Raw genomic sequence first — 22,517 nt, forward strand, 5'->3', positions numbered from 1 at the left:
CTCCTGAGCGAGGGGGCCGGTATCTGCCGTCTCATTGGCTGCTTTGGCGGTCACCAGCAGAACGTCCGTGCTCTTCCCGGGGTGCTCCGCGCCCTCCTACAATTCCTTCCGGGGTGGGCCGGGCGCAGGGCTGTTGGCCGGTGAGGGAGCGTGCAGCTGCTGCAGGAGGGTGGCGCGGGAACCCGAGGCCTTGCAGGTAGGCCGGGCCGCGGCGGGGCCCTCTGAGAGGCGGTGCCTGAGGCGCCCTGCGTCCGCCCCGGCGGCCAGCCCTGGCGCTTGTCTGTCGCAGGGTTTGGGGACGCGGGCCCGGCTCCTTGGTGCTAAACCGAGGAGTCAGGCGAGGTAGCCTGCCAGAGTGTCCAGCCTGCGGACACGGGAGCCTGCGGTCGTGCACGGTCGCCGGGACCCGCTGGGGCCGGACCCGCGTCGCACCTTTGGGTTATAGGGTCTCTCTCCAGGCCTTGACGGATCTCTTGAAGGAGTGACAGTTGTCATCAGGATAGCCTTCAAAAAAAAATTAAAGTTCTTTTTTTAAGAGTAACATATCAATGCTGCTACTGAAATTCTGGAAGCGAGGTGCAGAAGACATAGAAACACTTATTTTACTCGAATGGATTTTTTGGGGGTGCGAGGGCCGTGAGATAGGGGTTTCCCACTGTGTAGACCAGGCTGGCCTCGAATTCAGAGATCTGCCTCCCACGTGCTGAGATTAAAGGCTTGTGCCACTACGCTAGCGGGTTTTATGTTTTTTTGAGTAAGCATCTCTTGTATTCCCGGTTGGCCTTGAACTCAAAGGTAGTCTCCTGTCCCAGCCCCCAGGAGCTAGAATTACAGGCGTGAGCCCTTCCAGAGTTCTGCTAATCTGCCAGTGTTTCTGATTGTCCACTGTTGGTTCAGAGATTAGGTCTCACCTGTAAGGTTAGGCACTACTTGAGTTTAGGCTTTGCGGCCTGTGAAGCAGGTGGCTCCAGAATGCAGGCCTTGTTTTTCACCTCACCAGTGCACACACATACCATTTACCATATGACTGTCTCCTAGGTTAGTGATTTTTGTGGTGTTTTTTTTTTTTTTTTTTTTTTTTTTTGTGACAGGGTGTCTTTGTTGTAGCCTTGGCATCCTGGAACTCACTCTGTAGAGAAGGCTGGCCTTGAACTCAGAAAGCTCCACCTGCCTCTGCCTCTGCTGGGATTAAAGGCATGCTTTTATTATTATTTTTTAATGTATGAGTGCTCTATCTGCATGTACACCTGCAGGTTAGAAGAGGGCATCAGATCACATTATAGATGGTTGTGAGCCAACAGGTGGTTGTAGGGAATTGAACTCAGAATCTCTGGAAAAGCAGACAGTGCTGAGCAATCTCTCCGCCCTATCATTCTACTTTTTAAATGCTTTTATCTCACTAAGTTGCCTAGGCAGGCTTGTGATTTGACCCTCCTGCCTCTATCTGAAAGTTGTGCTGCCAGGCCCAACTTTGTCTCTTTTGGCAATCACCAATGCAGAAGAATGCTAAGGTGCTTAGGAGGCAGGAAGTTAGTACCTTCTGGGTACCTACTTCCTTCAGGCTTCCTTCTGGATTTGCCAGAGCTCTTGAGTATGGATATTGGTGCTCTGTATTCTTTGCGCTACTCCTGCAGTGTTCCTGGCCTCTGTGTGGATCCCAGGTGGGCTCAGGGCCAAAGCCTGGCCCTTCTGTTGTGCTGTTGGATCAGGTTGGGCCAGTTCCAACCTCAGAGTAATAACCTTGCCAGGACACTGTGATAAGGTCCTGGAGGATTCTGCCACTTGATGTCATTTGGGGTCACAGACATGGCCCCCACGGATGCTTAGTACCAGTGGCCATTTATCTAGGTGTAGTGGCACATGCCTTTGATCTCAGGAAAGACAGCCATATCTCTGAGCTCAAGTCCAGCCTGGTCTACAAATTGAGTTCTAGGCCACCCAGTGCTACACAGTGGGACCTTGTCTCAGAACAAAACAGTGGCCATTTACACAGGTTAGAGCAGAACATATAACTGAGACCCTACTTAGTGAAAACCGCCATTATCTCTTCTATTACCACCCACCTCATTTTGTAGCCACGCCAGGAGTTGGACTCAAGACTCAAGGCAGTATGCAGTGCTTTAGCACCTGGCCTGTATCCCAGAACCCTCCCTATCCTGTACTAGCTTCCTTTGCTCCTAGACTTAAGAATCTACTAGGAGGTTACTGGATAGGCTGTGGTTTGAGTAGGATTGCCCAGAATAAAGGACTCATAATCCTACACTTGTCATCCTTTGGTGTTCGTCTTTCCTGCTTAGAAGGGTTACACAGGTGGATTCCTACTCAGGTAACATAGTTGAACATCAGGGGTTGCATTCTGTAGTCTGCTGGGGGTTTTCTTTCCCCCTTGTTCTACTTTTCCCTTTCTTTCCTCCCCACTCCCTTTCTCATATTTTTTTTTTTTTTTTTTTTTGAGACAGGATTTCTCTGTATAGCTTTGGCTGTCCTGGACTCAATTTGTAGACCAGGCTGGCCTCAAACTCACTGCGATCTGCCTGCCCCTACCTCCCAAGTGCTGGGATAAAAGGCATGTGCCACCACAATGGGCTTTTTTTTTTTTTTTTCTTTTTCTGAGACAAATTCTTGCTATGTATCCTAGACTCTAGACTTAGTTTGTTTCTTTGTTTGATTTTTGAGACAGGTTTTCACTGGGTAGCCCTGGCTGTCCTGGAATTCACTTTGTAGACCAGGCTGGCCTGAACTCAAAGAGATCCAACTGCCTCTGCCCCCTGAGTCCTTAGGATTAAAGGCCACCACTGCCCCGAATTCCCAGGGTGGTCTTAAACTCACAATCCCGTTTCCACCTCCCAAGTGCCATGATTAAGTCAGGCTTTCCCACACATTGCTTTCTATGTGGTTTGTGGACATGCAAGTGCTCAGTCACTGCATTCTTGGCCTTTATGGGTTTTTGACTTTTAATTTTTTATTTTCGTTTTAAATTTTGTATGTATATGTGTATTTGTGTGTGGACATGCGTGGGAGTGTGTTGGATCCTCTGGAGCTAGAGTTCCAGGCAGTTGTGAGCTGCCATTTGGATGCTGGGAAATGACCTCAGGTTCCCTGTAAGATCAGTACACACTTTTAACTGCCAAGCCTTCTTTCTTGCCTGGTTTGTTTTAAGAAACTTAAAATTGTGTGTATGAATGTATCTTGGAGGGTGGTGTGTGCACACATGAGTGCAGATCCTCAAGGAAGCCACAGAGGAATGTTGGATCCTCCGGAGCTGTGGTTACAGGAGGTTGTAAGCAAGGGATTGAACTTGGGTCTCCTGTAAGAGCAGTCAGAGCTTTTAACCCATGAGCCATCTTTCCAGGTCCCATCCTTGCTTTTATTGAGAGAAGATCTGTGTGTATCTAGGCTGGCCTAAACTTGTTATGTACTCCAGGCTGCCGTTAAATTCATGATCATCCTGCCTCTTCCACCTTCTCATTACTGGGGTTACAGAGTTGTGCCACTGCACCCCACTTCCATGTGTTTGAAGCAGGGGCTCATTTGACATACATGTCCATTGCGGAGGAACTAGGGACTGGAGAAGCTAGGTTGCAGATTTTGCTCCATACCCAAACTCAGCAAGTAGGTTCTAAGGAACCCAACTCACTATTTTACTAGCAATGGAGAGGTCATCAGGCTAGAATCTGTGGTGTGAAGCAGGTGCAGCGGCACAGCTACTGGCTACATAGATGCTCCTGTCTTCTGTCTTGACGAAAGCTTGCCAGTGGTGGTGTGATGGCACTGCTGTTTGAAGAGAGCTAAGTCAGCCATGGTGGCTTCAATTTCTTAGGAACGAGGTGATGGCTTGCCATTGGTAGGAGTGTTTCATCTTTGAACAACCAAGGAAGAAGAACTAACCCCTGGGCCTCCCTCTGCAGCCATGTCTGAGCTCAGCGATGAAGCCAGCGAGCCGGAGCTCCTGAACCGCAGCTTGTCCATGTGGCATGGGCTCGGTGCACAGGTCAGCAGAGAGGAGCTGGATGTCCCCTTGGATCTTCACACAGCTGCCTCCATTGGCCAGTATGAGGTGGTGAAGGAGTGTGTGCAGCGGTAAGAGGTCTTGGGGAGCATCCCTTCACCTCATATTCTCATCAGCACCTAAGTGACTTCAGTTCCACAGGCTGGAGTCTCAAGATCTTTATACATATCAAGTAGGCACACCTGCCTGTGGCAGGTGTCATTGATGGCTCATGTTAGACGCTTAGAAAAAAAGGATCTTTTGATTCTGAGAAAAAAGATGCTTAAAACTTACATTGTGGCCTATGTTATAAACATTAATTTGTAGTTTACTTGAACCAGAGTCGTTTGGGGGTTTCTTCTGATTGTAGAAAAACCCAGAGAAAACAATGATAAGGCTGGAAAGCCAGCACTTTGGTCCTCTGCAGGTTCAATGTGGTTCTTTAGCGCTCTTTTTCCCTCTGGCACAGAGGTGAGAGGCTGGCTTCCTGTCTTCACTGCCCACCTGCCAGCTTTACCAATCTGCCTATGAGTAGTTCCACAGCCTGTCTCTTAGTCCACGTGGTGTGAACGTTTTGTTGGAGAAGGGTCTCTTCGCTTTCTTGTGCTCTACCACACTTTATCTTCAGTTTGCCAGTGCTTGTTTGGTACCTTGACCAGATGATCTTTCCCAGACCTCTCTGTCTTCTCAGTTCCTGATGTGCCAGAGCAGAGCCTCATGAAGCTCAGTCATCCATTGTCCTCGGCCAGTAGAGTGAGTGCTCTCAGCCTAGAGCAGATTGTAGAGCTCCTTCACCTAGTGGCCTCAGGGGTGGGCAGTGAGGTGTGGAGTCAGCATTTGTTCACAGGATCACAAGACTTCTGCTATAATTCTTTGGACTGTCAAGTTCTTACATGTTGAGTGTCCTGTTAAAAACATGGCCCCAGAGCAGCCCAAAGAGGAGAACTCTAGCTTTTTTGTGTTTCTCCCTGGAGTTTGGGCCCAGTTGAGAAGCAGGCTTGCTCATGGAAGCCCAGGCTGGGGCCAAGGAAAATTGGAGGTCTCAGAGAATAGGGTTTGAAGGGTAGGTGGTAGCTTTGCTGAGGCATTTGCCGCTGCTGCCTTTGTGGAATTGCTACTCAAGAAGGGAGGCAGTGCTGGGCACCAAGTCATTCCAGTGAGCCCAGGCAGGGTTTTAGGCCATTCCAGAATCCAGAGTCAGTAGGAGCTGCTGCTAGTATGGGAAGTAGCTGCCTGGCTTAGTTTAGTATGGATTCCACAAGAGGCACTGATCGATGATACAGCAGATTGCCACCAAGAGGCAAGAACTGACAGGAAGGTCCTAGGCATTAACTACATTCTTTGGAGTAGGCGGTGGATGTTCTTCTGTAATGGGACTCCCATCCCCAAGCCTCAAAGTCTGAGAGCCCCTCCCCTCTGCTTTCCTGAGTGAAAGTACATTTCCAGAATTATAATGGAAACCAGTTAGAAAATAGGGTTCTCTGTTTTTCAGTAGGGTGAGGTGACAAGAAAGTCAGTGGCAGTGGTGTTTCTTGTTCCCTCTGCCCAGCTGTGAAGACAGATTGGTGATTGATTTGGTGCTGCAAAGGATGTCTCAGCCTCACTTCAACTGATAAACTAGGCCAGCAAGTCTTTTCTGTGGTGGGTCCTTTGTGCTGTCGGGTGTTTGACTAGCTACCTAGCCCTAATCTGTGTGCCAACAGCTAGCTACTTCCTGCATGTTGTAACTAGAGAGAAATGACTAGACCTTGCCTGACTCCCCTGCTTGACATGGGGGTGCTGTAGGTACAAAAAAAGAATTGTTGGCCTTGTCTAGGAGATGGTAGGACAGATGACAGTATTAAAACAGAGATGGTTATATTAAGTCACTTTTCCTTTTTTTCTTTTGTTGTTGTTTTTTGTTTTTAGACCAGGCTGGCCTTGAACTCTGCCTTTGCCCCCGCAAGTGCTGTGGGTAAATGTACACCATGCCACATTAGTCACTTTTTGTGGCTAAGACAAATAGTGACAAAATCAGCTTAAGGAAGGTAGAGGTTATTTTAACTTGGTGTGAGGGTGCAGTCTATTGTGGCAGGGGAGGCATGGTGACAGGACAGTGGGGCAGCTGGTCACATCGCCTCAGGAAGCAGGGACAATGAGTGCTAGTGCTTTGCGCTCATTTCTATTTACTCTGTAACCACAGCCGATGGAATGGTGCTTCTCGTAATTAGGGTAGGTCTACCCACCTCAGTTAACCCAATCTAGAAAATTCCTCAGACCTGTGCAGATCTCTTAGTTAATTTCAGATCCTGACGAGTTGATAGTCATGACTAACCACAAGAGTCTAAGGATGGAAACACTCCTACCTTGCTTCTCCCCACCAGGGGATACCTAGGGCAAGGGACCACCCTTTCTAGAAGGTCGCTTGTCCATCAGGCCTGGCAGCTGGCTCTGATGAAGTCCACATGTGAGATGCTGGGTTTATCTAGCGTAACTTGTGTTTGTTTAGGAGAGAGTTAGATTTGAATAAGAAGAATGGTGGTGGCTGGACCCCGCTGATGTATGCTTCCTACATTGGACATGATACCATTGTTCACCTGCTGCTTGAGGCAGGCGTGAGTGTGAACGTGCCGACCCCGGAGGGGCAAACTCCATTGATGCTGGCCTCCAGCTGTGGCAATGAGAGCATCGCCTACTTTCTCCTCCAGGTGAGCTCCCAGTGGTCCTAGGCCCAGAAACCCAGGTGCCCCGTGGTTGCCCTGACAGGATATGAGGCACTGCCGGCCACAGTGTGCACATATGCATGTGTAACCACTTAAGATTCTTTCAGCTGAAGGCCCAGTGGCTGCCTCCCACACACCTGCCCACCTGCTCGCCTTCCCTGAAGACTTGGGACCTAACCTATGCTCTGTTCTCTTGAAGCAAGGTGCAGAGCTTGAGATGAAAGATATCCAGGGCTGGACTGCACTCTTCCACTGCACCAGTGCCGGCCACCAGCAGATGGTCAAATTCCTATTGGACAGTGGAGCCAATGCCAACGTGAGGTGATTGTTGCAGCTAAGTGGTCACAGGAGTGGGCTAGGTTTCTTCCAACACTAAGCAAGGAGGCAGGCCCACCCCATGCATGGGACTTTGTCCATAGCTGTCAGGCATCAGTGCACCTCATGCATGCTAAGCAAGCATCCTGTCACTGAATCACACCCCAGTCCCATCATTACCAAACAACCCATTTATTTGTCTTTCTTCTTTTCTTTCTTTGTCATGTGTGAGAGAGTGTGCACCTTTTCATGGATCAGGGTGCAGATGTATGCGTGCCGCAGCACATGTTTGGAGATCAGGCAACTTTCAGGTGTTGGTCCGTGCCCTTCCACCTTGTTGGAGTCAAATTTCTTCGTTTCTGGGTATCCAACGCGAGCTAGCCTATGAGCTTCTGGAGATTCAGTCTCTGCCCTCTCGCTTCCTGTTGTGTGCTAGGATTGAGACACTTGCATGACTGCATTCACTTTTATAGTTGTCAGGCTTGCACAGCAAGTGCTACCCACTAAGCCATTTCCCCAGTCTCCATCATGACTTTCATAAGATGGAGTTACTGTGGTTGGATGCATGTTATGTAAATAACCCCTTCACATCACATACCAGCTGAGCCCCCACCTGATGTTGGCATGGCAAGTCTGGCTCTTGGTGCCCATTGGAAGACATAGTGTAATTTTGAATGACTCTAAGAAAGAAAAAAATGCTACTAATTAAAATTCAGCTTGTCTAATGACTTTAAGATATATTCTAACTTGAGAGATGTTAAAATATGAAGAGTACGTGTCTTACAATGGTTGAGAGGCAGGTTTAGCGTGATTCCTAGCTTCCAGTCCAGCAGGGAATGAGGAACAGTGAAGGACTGTTTGCAAACAGTGTTGCAGTGACACAGATGGGTTTATCAGAAACAGTTCATGGGCTGCTGAACGCAAAAGATGAGATGTGGGTAGATGGGAAGAGACATTTGCATCTGTGATAAGTGATGAACCGTAGCCACTTTAAGCTAGTTTGTTTAGTATGTTTTCTGAGACAGGGTCTCTTCAGGTGTCATTGGCTGTCCTGGAACTCAGGCTAGCCTCACAGAGGTCTACCTTTGCCTTCTGGGTGCTGGGAGTAAGGGCCTTCTCAACCATGCCCAGCAGTAGCTGCTTTTTGAGCATGAATAAAGTGGGGATTTAGACTGAGGTGGGAAAGGCCTTGACGAAAGGAAGATGGAAGAGCTTGATTTGGGACTGTTAATGAGGAATTAGTAAAGAGGAATTAGTAAAGCTCGTGTAGTCTTGTTGACTGTTCCCATCTCACCTCATTAGCTTCCTTGTGTACACTTGGGGCGAGTGTTGGATGGGCAGGTGTATGTCTATGTGTGCAGCAGCTAGAAGCGGTGGTGGTTCTTGGGAATCAGCCACCTTTCATTTATTTTTTTACTGAGGCAGGTCTCTTACTAGGACTTAGAGTTCACAAACTGGACTGGTTGACTGGCTTGGGACCTTCCTGTTCTTTCTCACAGCCCTATAGTTACAAGCACACACAACTACAGCAGCTTTTTACCTGTTGCTGGGGACCAAGCTCAGGTCTTGATGCTTGTGTGGCAAGCACATTAGCAGCTGAACTGCCTCCCTAATCCCAACATGTCAGCAGTTCTAAGCAGGCCTGAACCTGCTCTGCATGTAGGAGTCTTGGCTTGGTTTTGTTCTTTGTCTAGCTCCTCTCTGCCAACCATCTGTGTGATCTCCTCTTGCAGGGAACCTGTATATGGATTCACTCCTTTGATGGAAGCAGCTGCCTCTGGCCATGAGATAATTGTGCAGTATTTTTTGAATCATGTAAGTAGCTATTTATTTACTACCTTATCATTTGGTCACAGCAAATGGGAGTCATCGATGAAGCTATAAACGCTTATTGGGGTTCCTTTTAAATAGAAACCTATACAGTCAGCATGCAGTGTCTACACACATACGTATGTGTGGAATAGAGCACGATGGGAGTCTGTCTTCTTCCATGAAATAGACTCTAGGAACTGAACTCAGATTGTAGGTTTGATGGCAGGTGTCTTTACCCCTGAGCTGTCTTGCTATCCTGGAGGCAGTACATTTCATTGAAAAATGTACAGTGGTGAGTGAAAATAAACACCCACATTTATGTATTTATAATGATTTTGAAAACACATTTTAAAAATGATAGGAAGCTTTTTATTCCTCTTTCTGGAGATTAAGCTCAGGCCCTTGCATGTGCTATGCATGCTCTCTATCACTGAATTTCAACCTCAGCCCTTTTTAAAATGTCTTATTTAGAGACAGGCTGTTACTAAGTAGTCCAAACTGGCTTTGAACTCGCTGTGTAGCCCAGGAAGACTGCTTTCATCCTCCTGCTTCAGCTTTCTGCATAGCTGGATTATAGGCCTGACCCAGCCAGGCTACATGACTAGGATGGCAGGAAGTGACAGTGTCAAGTGTGAACCTCAGTGGACTTTGAAGTGGCACAGGCTTCTGTGTGGCACTTCTTTGAAGTGCACACAGTCTGGCAATTCCTCCAATAGGTAGGTACATCTAGAATTACCTTAGCATTCATCAGTTTTCCCAGTGTGTACTCAAGAAAACCGAGAACCTGTGTCCACACAGAACTTGCACACAGTGTCCACAGCAGGAGTCTTCCTTAGAGCTCCAAAGGGGAAACAGCACACGTGCTTTGTAATTTACTTTTGTTGTTTAGTGGTTTGTGGAGTTAGCTTCTAATGTAGCCAAGTAGGCCTCAGAACTACCTGCCTTGTTGATCAGCTGGCCTTGACCTCTTGATATCCCTGCTTCCACTGACCAAGTGCTAGGATTATAGCCATCAGCCACCACCCCTCGATGTGCTCTTCTTCTCCCCGTGGTTTTGGGTGTTCTGTCTCTGCACTGCATCTACTCCTCCTTGGAGAGCGTTGTGAGGTATCTGTTATTGCTCCCACCAAGCTCACTGACTCCTACTGCAAGTTCCTCTGCATCACAATGTTGCTTGGAGTTCTGATGTAGATCCTTAATTATCTCTCAAGTTCAATTCCTGGAAGACCCTTGGGGCCACCTTTTATTTTCTAAATTCCCTCTGATTTGTCGTCCAGAGCCTTGGTGGCCAGCCTGCCACCATGATATTAGACTGTAAGGCTGAGACTTTCAAAGGAGAAAATATACTGGGCTTTTCTAGTTTCAGAATAAGGTTTCCAGTAGAAGTAAGAAACTATCTGCTGGGCGACAGTGGCGCACACATTTAATCCCAGCACTTGGGAGGCAGAGGCAGGTAGATGTCTGTGAGTTCAAGGCCAGCCTGGTTTACATAGGGATTCCTCTAGGATAGTGAGGGCTACACAGAGAGACCCCGTCTCATAAACATACAAACAAAAACAAAAAGAAAGTAGCTGTTAGAAAGATTGGGAAAGTCTGCATCCTTTCATTACTCCTTCATAGTGTTAATATTTATTGTATTAATTGCTTTTTCATTGTTGTGATAAAATGCCATATGAAAAACAGTTTAAGGAAGGAAAGGTTTATTTTGTCTGACACATCAAGGGGAAATCTATCCTGGAGGGGAGGACATGGTGTCAAGAACTGGAGATAGTTGGTGACATTTTGTCCAAAGTCAAGAAGCCTAAAGAGAGTCAGGTGGTGATACACACCTCTAATCCCAGTGTTCAGGAGACAGAGGCAGGCAGATCTCTGTGAGTTCCAGGCAGCCAGCAGTACACAGAGAAAGCCCGTCTCCAAACAAACAAGAAACCCAGAGAAAGAAATGCTAGTGATAAGCTCACCATGTTTTTTTTTTATGATGTCTGGGCCTCCGTCCCTTACTATATTCTATCCATATTCAGTATGGGTCTTCCCACCTCAATTAGCCTAACTTGTAATCTCAGCTCAGCAACGTTATCCTAGCACTTGGAAGACTGAGGCAGGAGGATTGCGAGTTCAAGCTCTGCCTAGAGATACAGTGAAAACCTGTTTCAACAGAGCAAGTGTGGCGATACATACCTGTAACACCAACAGCGGTAGAGGCAAGAGGATTAGGAAGTCAAGGTCGTCCTTGTCTCTATCAGGAAGATAGAAGCAAGGAGCCTCTTGCTTCTGTCTCACAAATTCAGAGGACAAGAGAAAGTCAAGTTATCTTTGGAGGATGGAGCCTTCTTTCCAAGAATGGACTGAATGACTGTTTCTCTATCAGGAGACAGATGTAGTGGGTGTGGAGGTTGAAGGTGGGCCTCTGCCTGCAGGTCCCAGCTTCTTTCTGTCTTCTTCTACTTGGCAGGCAATGTTCAGGAAGGGAGAGTGGCTGCAGCTGCAGGGCGGGTTGATGACTGCTCTTGGTGATGGCCTTTCTGGCCGTCTTTTCTGCTGTGAAGGAATCAGAAGTCATTAGCCCCTTCACCTGTACCCCACCCCACTGGTATCTTGAACCAGGGGAAGCGATCATAAATCTGCTTTGTTTTCTCATCCCTCTGGGCCAGCAGTCCACTGAGAGGGGGAGTTTCTGACTCCTCTTTCGTGAACCTTTTTAGGGAGTCAAAGTGGACACAAGAGACCACAGTGGAGCCACGGCCCGGATGCTGGCCAGGCAGTACGGTCACATGAAGATTGTGGCCTTGATGGACACTCACTCGCCTGCACTGCCCAAGAACCTTTACCGGAGCCCAGGTATCTGATCTGCCTCTGTGTCCTGATGGAGTCAGGGCAGCCCTGAGCAGCAAGGACACCAGGAGACAAGGAGAACCCTCCCTGAGTCCCCTGGCTTTGCCCAGGTTGGGCTCTATGAGCCCTGCCCTGAGGCGTTCTCTTCTCACCATTTCCATTGTGGAGCTGAGGTTGGGGTCCAAGGCCTAGGGTCAGAGACAAGCAGACCCTACCATAGAGAGTAGTGTCTGCCAACTGATACCATGCACAGTGCAGGCTGTGGAGCCTCAGGAAGAAGGGGAGGAGACATAACCCTTTAGCTTTAGTTCTTGGCTTTGACAGTCTTGTGCTATGCATCTTTTACCTTTATATAATCATGTGTCCTTTATTGCTTCTGGATGTTGCATCATAACGAGTTTTTTCTCAGAGCTCTGATGATCATATCCCTTCTAACATTTGTATGTTTTCATTTTTTACATTTAGATGTCTGATCCAATGATAGTTGTTTTTCTTGTGTGGTGTGAATCCTGGAACCAGTTCTCTTTTTCCAAAAGCTCATGCCGTTGTTCTGGCATCATGAATTTCCATCTTTCTAGGGTCTCTTCCTGGAGTTAGATTCTGGTGGTCTTTGTATCCACGCACCCCTACCACAGACTGAGCAAAGGGTTGTTTCTCTTTGTAGCCCTGGCTGTTCTGGAATTCACTCTGTAGACCAGGCTGGCCTTGAACTCACTGAGATCTGCCTGCCTCTGTCTCCTGAGTACTGGGAGTAAAGGTGTTGCCTCTGCCACCAAGCTAGACATCATCTTCTTTAGAGGGACTGAAAAGTTTTGGATTCTGTTAACTCTTTTGGGTCCCAGTTGACAAAGCATGTCTGTTAGTCCAGTAATATCCTTCTCTCCTTTTTACTTTCTTTGGTTTGCAATAACCGAGTTGAGAATACTTAGAGTGCCATCCACAGCACACCCCTCAATAGACTCGTGCTTCCTCTCTCTAGTTCTCCTTGGTCCACAGCCAAGGGGCGGGGATGGGGGAAGAGGCTCCTTGCTTCATGGGAAACCTTGTTTGTCATTCCCTTCCTCTGAATTGGATGACAAAACCCTTCTACTCTTCACCCAGAGTATCAGCAGCTACTTCTGTGGCCATGCGCTTCTCACAGAAAGTAGGGAGTTTGCGTCCACCTCAATGATTTTTTGACGGCTAGTGGCTGGGAAGGAGATATTTAGCTTCCTCTTGGCACAGCCTTGGGTTGTCACAAAAAAAAAAAAAAAAAAAAAAAAAAAAAAAAGGATTCTGATATTCTTTGAGACAAGACCCAGGTCTTCATTCTTTTTTTTAACTTTTTAAAGATTTATTTATTTATTTTATGTATGTGAACACTCTGTTTTCATGCACACCAAAAGAGGAAATCAGATTCCATTGCAGATGGTTGTGAGCCATCATATGGTTGCTGGGACTTGAACTCAGGAGCTCTAGAAGAATAGTCAGTGCTCTTAACAGCTAAGCCATCTCTCCAGCCCCCAGGTCTTCATTCTTGCATAGCAGACACTTTGTGCACTGAGCCATTTCCCAGGCCAGCTCATTCATTTTCACTGCTTTTGCTAGAGAAAATTTGGCAATAGATTTCATTTCCTAGTGGCCACATGGCAGGAGTTTGGAATGTAGGTGTTATTCCCCAGGAATTCTGTAATTTTGGTTTGTATTCCCCTTTCACTTAAAAGTTGTTTAACAGAAGTTTTGTTGTATTTTTGGGTATTTTTAAAATTTCTAGGTTGAAAGTCCTTTTTAAATTGGTTAAATTGTCATTTTATCCTGTTCAGTTTTATTCTAACTTATCTGCCCAGAGAGTTGTTCACCCTCCCATCTTATGATGCCTTGTCACCTACTAGTCAGTGATTTTAAATATTATACATGTGTGAAAAGAATTATGTGCTCTCATCTCCTGACTGTTTTTCCGTTTTCCTTTACATGTTCTGTAGTTTCTGGGAGCCTTGAGAAGTTGACCCTAGGAGTTGGAGAGATGGTTCAGCAATAGAGGACTGGAGCTAGGTTTCCAGAGTGTACATGCAGTGACTCAAAAACCTTTCGACTCCAGAGGACCCAGTGCCTCCTTCTGGCCTCTGTGGGTTCCCTCATGCCTGCACACAGACTTGCACACACACCCCTAAAGATAAAATCTCAAGAGCATATTAAACCGAGTATGGTGGCTTATACACATAACCCCAACATTAAGGAGATAGAGGCAAGAATATTGCTACAAGTTCAAGGCCAGCCTGAGCCTGCATAGTGAGTCATTGTCTCAAAAAGCACACACAGATACATTACCTTAGAGTTTAGTGTTGCCAAGTAAGGTCATCATTGAACCAATGATAACCATTGTCATAATTTTCTTGTCTGACTTACAGAAAAATATGAAGATCTGAGTTCTTCAGATGAGTCATGGCCTGTTCCTCAGCGTCAGAGGCCCTGTCGAAAGAAGGGCCTCAGCATCCACGAGGGGCCACGTGCCCTGGCCAGGATCACAGCTATTGGACTTGGAGGCAAGACACAGACCAGCTATGGTGAGAGGCACAGTTCCCAGAGTTCCCTGGTATCACATCCCAAGACTGGATGGGTGCAGGACTGCCCCAGAACATGGGTCCCTGGACTCATGGGTACTACAGGAGTGAGGCTCAGAATTGGCCTAGTGAGTGGCTCTAGGTGTCACTGCTAACTCAAGACACTTGGTTTCATTCTGAAGATTTTCCTTTTCATTGGATGTTCTGTTCAAATAGATGTCACAGCAATTGTGACTTATAGGATTTTAGTTCCAGTGTCCTGGCTCTGCCCACATTTTGATCCTGAATAGCTGAGATTGCAGATGCCTCTACTTCCTTTCTTTTTTCTCCCCTTCTGGGTTTCACCCCATAGCTCAGGCTGGTCTTGGACTTGGCAATCCTCCTGCTTCTGCCTCCTGAATTCTGGGATTACAGGTATATGCCATCATGCATGGAGGATTTGGAGTTTTGTTGTTTGCAGTGCTGGATGGAAGCCCAAGGCTCTGTGAATACTAGGAAAGTACTGTATCACAGAGCCAGATTCCATCTCTTTGCTTTCTTTGGGGAGATATATTCAGGGATTACATGAATTTGTACTGCACTGTCCATTTCTAGGTCAGTGTTCAGGCAGATCTTTCTTTGGCTGGGGTTGGAGCTCTGGTATAGTATTTGCACATAGGCCTCAGGTCCATCCCTAACACCATCAAAACAATAACAACAACAACAAAACCTCCGTAGTTACATAGACACCTGGTGGATGGGGGCATACATGTAAGTTTGGGGGTTTATACTAAATGTGCCAAGATAACATTTCAGTTGAGTCTATAGATCAAGCCTGCTACTGCCTACTCTGTCCCTAAGAAAACAGTAGCAGATGCTAGCTCTGGCTCCACCAAACTTATTTTCTGTTTTGCTTATTTGTTTGTTTTCTTGTTTTTTTTTTTTTTTGAGACAGGGTTTCTCTGAGTAGCCTTGGCTGTTCTAGACTCACTTTGTAGACCAAGGTTGTCTCAAACTCACAGAAATCCATCTGCCCCTGCCTCCCAGAGTGCTGCGATTAGAGGTGTGCGCCACCACACCCGCTCAAACTCATTTTCTGTGATGTGCAAACCAATCTCTCTTGGAGCATGGCCAAGTTACTGTGCAAAGAGATGAGATGGCAGCTGTGGGGCACCATCACCCCAAAAGCCCTAAGAAGGCTAGTGCCTTCATTCATGTTTGAGGGTTCACATGCCCATTCTATACACAGAGCAAGTTCCTCCACGGGGCTATGTGACCTTCACCAGCAGTGATGAGAACACCTTGGAAGGCGAGGGCCTCTGCTACCGAGATGTCACCTCCCCCATCAATGAGCGGGATGTGGAGAGCAGCAGCAGCAGCAGCCGGGGTATGCACCCCATCCTGTTGAATTCCCATAGAGGAGGATATAGAGAAGGCCCCAGTTGTGAGGTAAGCCAGAGTTGGCCATGGGCAGGTGAGGGCAGCATCCCAATCCAGGGTTTCCACAGACCGAGGAGGCATTCCATACTCAAAAAGGGTCAGTCCAGGGGCTTCCTGGCAATCTTCCCAGCAGGAGGCATGTGCTATGACTTGGCAGTGCGTTACCAAGTTTCTGTCTCATGCCAAGCTCTGTTGTAGGTGCGTGGGATTTATGAGCACACAATAAAAACCAACCAAACAAACAAGTTCTGTCCATCCTATATTGGGGGGTGTTTGAGACAGAGCCAGGCCAGACAAGCAGTGCTGAGCTGTGCAAGAGGCAGTTGAGAATGAGCCAATACAACACAGGCAGCCTCACTGGCAAGAACTGTCATCAGGTGTTTTCCATTACCAGAGGAGCCCACTTTCTGTGGCAGTCTTGGGCCTGTGTGGAGGAGCAGCAGCAGTGACGGCCTGGCAAGAGCCCAGGGGCTCAGCAGTGAAGCCTCTATAGAAAGCAGTGAGGTAAAGGTCCCTCCCCTCCTTCCTCCTTTGGTATTGTAGGAGATGGGTGAATGTTTAATGTGTGTCTATACAATGCCTCAGAACCTTGAGTGTGGGGGCCCAAGCTGCAGGTAAGTCATGTTAGATTTTGCTTTTCACCCTTGCATTGGGTGAAGGAGGCCAGAGGTTTAGGGGTTTAAGGCCAGGCAACAGCTGCTCCCAACACACCCCTTCCACTTCAGGATTCTGATCATGCCCGCAAAAGCTCGGTTCGTAAACAAACCAAGAGTTATTTGAAGAATAAAAGTCGTTACAGCAACAGTGATGGTCACTGGCCTTCCAGCACAGGGACTGCTTGCACACCAGGGTCTGCACCCCAAGCTGAGAAGTCCCCCTACTCAGGACCCCAGGTAAGACCATTTGGGAACCTGATGGCTGCATGCTCAGGGAGATGGCACTTCTATGACTTCGGGATAGAGATGGGTCATTTATTGTATATACATGACAGGGCCAGGCACCTCTGAGAGAAGAGGGTACTGGGTTTTCCCACAAGGCCTGGAAACTGAATCCTGATGAGCAGCAGGCCAGCTGTAGGGGTGGTATCCCTTTCTTTCCATGGGTAGGGGCTGTCTGTTCCCGTACTGTTGTGCTCTCTGGGGCCCCTCAAGCCTAGGGAAATAGTAACAGGATGTCAATGAGCTCGGGACAGTGACGGCATGTGGTATGCACTTCGCAGAAATGCAACTGCACCCTCAGTGTGGACCAGCTTGTGAAGCATCACTGTGATCGTAGGTCAGCCACTCAGGGTGCACGTGTGCCGTAAGTCCCAGTGTGCTGCTCCCCAACAACCTATAAACTGTGCCACTCTGCCTGCAACTTTTTCCAGGGTCCTGGGCCTGGTACATAGGTGTACCTCTCAGTTCTCCAAGCCTGTTACTATTTATGCTGGGATCTCAAGGCTGTTTCTTTGAGGAAAGTGGTAGAGGAGCAATCTTGGGACATTTTTTCTTCATCCTTAGCAGCAAAACGTGGGAAGAAATGGAAACTTGGAATTCTAGTATTGAAAAGCTAGTTGAGAGGTTGAACAGTTGAGCTCAGAAGTAGCTGAGCTGGCAGGGCGGGTAGGCAGCCTAGGATGTCAATAGCCATCTAGTCTGAAAAGCTTGTGCCGTCACCAGGCACTCCCTCACATGGTGTTTTGGAAGGAGCAGTATTGAGGGCCCGTGGGAGTCAGGATAAACACAAGGGGCCGTGCAGACATGGAATCAAACAGTGACACCAAGTTCATCAGGATAATGGACTGGGGGTGGTGTATCACAAGTCCCCAAACAGGGATTTTCTCGGAGGCCCCTCTTGTTCTTTGTTTTGTGTTTGGGACAGGGTTGCTTGCTGTCTTGGACTCACTCTGTAGACCAGGCTGGCCTCAAACTCACAGAGATCCACCTGCCTCTGCCTTCTGAGTGCTGGGATTACAGGTGTGCGCCACCACCCTGTCTCACTCCTGAATTTTTAAGCCTATAGCTCTATCAGCACTCATTCTCCACTGTGGGCAGCCCTAAGGCTAAAAGGGAAGTATAGGGGTCCAGTCAAGCTTGGGGCCAGAGTTGGGAGACCACCAGTTCTCCATTCCTGACCCCTTGTGCTCCCAGTTGTCTCTTCTTCCCCCAGGACCTTGCCACTCTGCTGGAACAGATCGGGTGTCTAAAGTACCTACAAGTATTTGAGGAGCAGGATGTGGACCTGCGCATCTTCCTGACCCTCACTGAAAGTGACCTGAAGGAAATTGGCATCACGTGAGTCCCCTAGTTGGCCGCCCCCAATAATTTCCACCATCCTTCCAGCTTGTACTTCAGCAGGTAGGATGAGCAGCCTGTCTAGACAGAGGCTTTCTTCCAAGTTGGCCTTTGTGCCTACATGGTTTCAAGATGGCCTTGCTGCAGTATGCTGGACCTTTTGGCTTTGTTTTTGTCAGTTCACTGTTTTCTGATTTTTAATTAATTTTTTTATTATAACTGTCACAGTTCTGGAGTTAGTATTTTATAGCACAGGTTTCTTATTTCCCAAAAGCTTAAATATAAAATACTTTAATATAAAATCCAAAGTGTGTATTATGCCTTTTATCCTGAAGCAGTCCATATACAAAATTGCAATTTGTGCCTTTGCTATAACTCCATGGGTGGCTCTCACACTTGCAGTGCTCTCCCCTAGGTGGCTCTGGTGCAGCAGGTGTCCTGCTTTCTACAGGGCTTCCTCAGTGTTTGCCTCTCTGGGAATGTCTGACTCTCTCCTGCACTTTGGAAGGACAGTTTTGCCAGGTAAAGGATTCTTGGTGACAGCTGTTTGCTTTGGCACTTTGGCTGCCTCAGCCTTCCAGAGTTTTGAATGAGAATGTGCAGGTACTTTGACTGAGGATCCCTGCATGGGTTAAGCTGCTTCTCTTTTGTTGCTCCGGGATTCTGTATGTCTTTAGTCAGACTAAAGGGTATTCATCTGTGGACTTCATTGGGCTTTACAGAAGTTCATGTTTTCCATCAAACCTGGATGTTTCCAGGTGCTAGCTCTGCAGAACCTATCTATCTGCCCTTCCTGAGGTACTCATGGGAGTGACTTGGCCCCTGTGTGATCTTGAGCTCTACTTGTGGTTTTTTCTTTTTTATTTCATATGCATTGGTGTTTTGCCTGCATGTCTGTCTGAGGATGTCGGATCCTCTGAAACTGGAGCTATGGACAATTGTGAGCTGCCATGTGGGTGCTAGGAATTGAACCAGGATCTTCTGGAAGAATTGCCAGTGCTCTTAACCACTGAGCCGTCTCTCCAGCCCCTCCTTGTGGCTTTCAATCTCTTATTCCTCAGACTGAATTTCCATTGTGTTCCAGTTTGCTAGTTCCTTCCTTAGTCTGCCTACAGCTGCCTTTGTCTGTTTTAGGAGGCTTTACTTCAGTTACCATACTTTTCCTTGTGTCTTTACATTTTTCGTTTTATTTTCATTTTGTATTGTTTCCACATCATCTTTTAGTTCTCTTATTATCTTTAAGATGGTTGTTTCAAGGCCTTTGTCTAGCAAATGTGTTACAATGCTTTCTTGGAACTTCTGTGGTTTATTTTCCTGTAAATGAGCCATACTCTACTTTTTGTCTTTTAACTTTGTTGCTGAAAATGGATATTTACGTCTCATGAAGTAGCAACTATCAAAGTCAGGACCTCCCCCTTCCCTGGGATCTGCAGGTTTTGTTTTTGTTTTTTAAGCTTACTGTTGTTCTCTCTCTCTGTGCAGAGAACTAGCTGGAGCCTGCACCTTTCCCTAGGCACTTTCCTCCCATCTGTAGTTGCTTTGAGACAAGCCACTTTTATGTAGTCAAGGATGATATTGACTTCTCATGCCCACATTCCAAGTGCACCAATGTTCTGAGCATGTGTTATTTTTCAGTGTCCTAGTCTTTATTGTTGGCTTCCTATACAGGGAGAATGAAGAAGAGGTACTGCCCCTTAGACCTGCTCCTCATCCTCCATCCCCATCTTTTCAGGCAGAGAGTGAATGAATGACTTATAGCAGTGCCCCTCAGTAACCAGAACTTCTGTACTTGATACTGGGAGGACAGGGTCTGCCTTGCCTACCCTGCTTCCTGCATGTTGAGTCTGGGTGGCTGCTGCTATACGGAACTGAGCTTAGCCTGAGCTGGCTGCACTCACTATCAAAGCCTGTAGTGACCTCTAGGCTGCAAGGTAGCCCATGCAGATTCTCCCAGTGCACTTGTCTGGAGGGGAAAGATTCCTGGAGATCTTCCTTTAGAGCACAGACACAGTTGTCCAAGCCTGGAGCCAGTGATGTTGGAGGCCTTTTTGGACACTTTTTCTGTCCTCTGCCCCAGGATCTACTGCAACCTCCCTCCCTTCCAGTTAGGTGTTGCCTTGTGACTGGCCTTGGTGGCAGGTTGGTACCAAGGTCCATGCATTTGACAGAAACTGACATGCATCCTCTGATTCACCCCTTCAGGTTGTTTGGGCCCAAAAGGAAGATGACCTCTGCCATTGCCCGTTGGCACAGTAGTGCCCGCCCACCTAGTGATGCCCTGGAGCTGGCCTATGCCGACCGGCTGGAGGCTGAGATGCAGGAGCTTGCCATCCAGCTGCACAAAGTAAGTCAGGTGGTCCAGGTGGGCTGTGAATACAAGGAGGCAGAGTACACCTAGAGTCACACCTTTATAGCAGAGGTTTCAGCAGGAGACTAGAGACAGAGGAAACTTGAAGAGGAAGATGGAACAGTCAGGTGAATATAGGAGGGAAGAGCCAGTTAGAGAACGTGGCCCCTGTAGACTTGGAAGATGAAGGATGGAGCCAAAGGAGTGATTCCTAGGGCAGGTTGGGGAGGGAAGATAGGCAGCCTAGCAGACTTCATGCTCTTTGGGGAATCAGCGAGTGTGGGCCCTAGCCTCCTGGCCTGGGACCTCTAGCTCGGTATCTGCCTGCAGTGCTGTGAGGAGGCAGAGGCCTTGCGTGGCCAGGTGTCCCAGGAGCAGGAACTGCGGGCTGTAGTAGAGAGCTGCCTCCTGGAGCAGGATAGTGCCCGAAAGGATATCCATGACCAGCTACAGGAGGCCCAAACCCTGGCCCAGGATGCTGCCCTTGTTCTGGACCAGCTGCGGTAAGTAGGCTCACACCCAGTTAGATGCTCACACATTGTCATTATCCCTTCCTAATCCTCTAAGCAGGTGAGAAGTGGGGGAAACCATAGTGCCTTTTCCTGTGGAGACCCAGGCTTGACTAAAAGCAGGCTGGGGATCTGCATTTCTTTCCAGATAACTAGTGTGGGCCTTCTCGGGCTGGCTACAGGGCTGAGGTTTTCCTTACCCTGGTTTGGGTTAGGGTTGGCAGCAGGGCCTTTTCTACACTAACACTTGGTCATGTCCTTCAGGGCCTGTCAAGCTGAGCTGTCAGCTCGAGTGAGGCAGGAGCAGTCCCCCAGTGAAACTACCCAAAGCCCATTCTTTCTCCCTGGAGGTAAGAAGAGCAATAGCCTGGCTACGGCCAAAGACAAGGGTGGGCAGAAAGCCCTAAGCTAAGTTTCAACCAGTGGGTTCCGCATGGCTGTCATAATGGCAACCCTGTCCCCAGAACAAGCCCACTTGTGCCAAGGGATACACTTACATTTAGGGGGTAGGTGGCACGTGTGTAAGGCCCTTTGTTTCATGGCTTACTGTCTTTAATACCTCTAGTGGAGTTGGGTGGCTGCTCCCAGGGTTTAGCTTGGCTTAGGCCTGAGCCGTAAGCGCTAGTTACTAAGCGTGTAGTTGGTACACCATGAGAGGCATCCCTGCCTAGGTGGTCCCTCAGGTGCATCAGCAGTGAGTGAGGACACACCTTTGGTCAACTCACCCTTCTCTACCACAGATTCCAAAGGCTGGCCTATTCCCCTGCAGTCCTTGAGCCTCCCTGAGTTATCAGGGGCCCTGGAAGACCGTGTCCATGAGATGGGTAAGTCTGCAGGAGGGCATCCAAGACTTTAACCTCACCCTTTCCCAGACCCTCTTCCAAGGACTGAGGCTGAGACCTGACCCCCCAAGCTGGCCATACCCAGTCAGCTCAGACTTCTGGGTAGTCTTACCCCAGGGACACCTGTTCCCCGTACCCTGAGTTTCCCTTCTACCCTGCTGCTGAAACTTGACCACAGAATACTCATTAATTGATCCTGTCCTTAGGGCAGGCATTATGCTCTGTACAACAGAGCCTGGAGAAACTACAGATGCTGAATGGGAAGAAATGGCAGGAACCGTAGCCAGGAGGAACGGTGAGATTACCTACCACATGTCCATGGGTGCCCTGGACCACCTAACATTCTTGTCCCCTTCTTAGCAGGCTCTCTCTCTCTCTTTTTCTTTGAAAACAAATTTATTCAGATTCTGACGTTGGGTGATGGATCCACCCTGAAGTTATGTGCCATGCAAGACAGGGCAGTGAGGACATGGCTGCAGCAGCCCAGGGAACGCAAGACCAGCCCAGGGAGCAGCTTGTGGACGGGAGGACAGGACTCCGGGCCCCACTATGGCAGCTTGGGCCAGCCCTGGGGCAGGATGAAGGGCCTGCCACCCAGATCCTGGTGGAAAGGCCCCAAGCTGGTAGGCAGCCTTGGCTCAGACCAGGCAGGGCTGTGTGGAGAGAGTGTGTTCCGCACATTCAGGTGCCACTAAGGTTTGATCTTACAGGTGAGGTCTGGGGTGGCTAGAAAATGTGCTGTTTGTGGGAAAATAAAATTACATACAAGTTGGTGGGGGCTCATTTCTGATGACCTGACATGAATTCCTAGGTGACATCAACAGACCCTAGTAGACCATGTATAGTCACTTTTTAGCTCCACCCCTGGCTGTGGGGTCTCTCCCCTGCTCCTGGACCATTCCAAAGCCCCAAAGTGGACCTGGCAGAGACAGCCT

General features: G+C 48.2%; 1 protein-coding gene across 1 annotated transcript; it reads left to right on the top strand.

Moving 5' to 3' along the window:
• The first annotated feature begins 123 nt into the window (after positions 1–123).
• Positions 124–22,462, top strand: Anks3 (ankyrin repeat and sterile alpha motif domain containing 3). The gene is made up of 17 exons (XM_055604449.1): positions 124–196; positions 3,909–4,080; positions 6,477–6,675; positions 6,890–7,011; positions 8,739–8,820; positions 11,520–11,655; positions 14,037–14,192; positions 15,418–15,555; positions 16,003–16,112; positions 16,334–16,501; positions 17,760–17,884; positions 20,087–20,228; positions 20,562–20,734; positions 21,005–21,090; positions 21,481–21,564; positions 21,789–21,877; positions 21,987–22,462. Exons 2-16 carry the CDS (start codon positions 3,911–3,913, stop codon positions 21,863–21,865), a joined length of 1,968 nt encoding a protein of 655 aa, XP_055460424.1. The 5' UTR covers positions 124–196; positions 3,909–3,910; the 3' UTR covers positions 21,866–21,877; positions 21,987–22,462.
• The last annotated feature ends 55 nt before the right edge of the window (positions 22,463–22,517 follow it).

The sequence above is a fragment of the Psammomys obesus genome, unplaced genomic scaffold (assembly GCF_907164565.1).
Source record: "Psammomys obesus unplaced genomic scaffold, mPsaObe1.curated_primary_1811, whole genome shotgun sequence".
NCBI classification, from domain to species: Eukaryota; Metazoa; Chordata; class Mammalia; order Rodentia; family Muridae; genus Psammomys; species Psammomys obesus.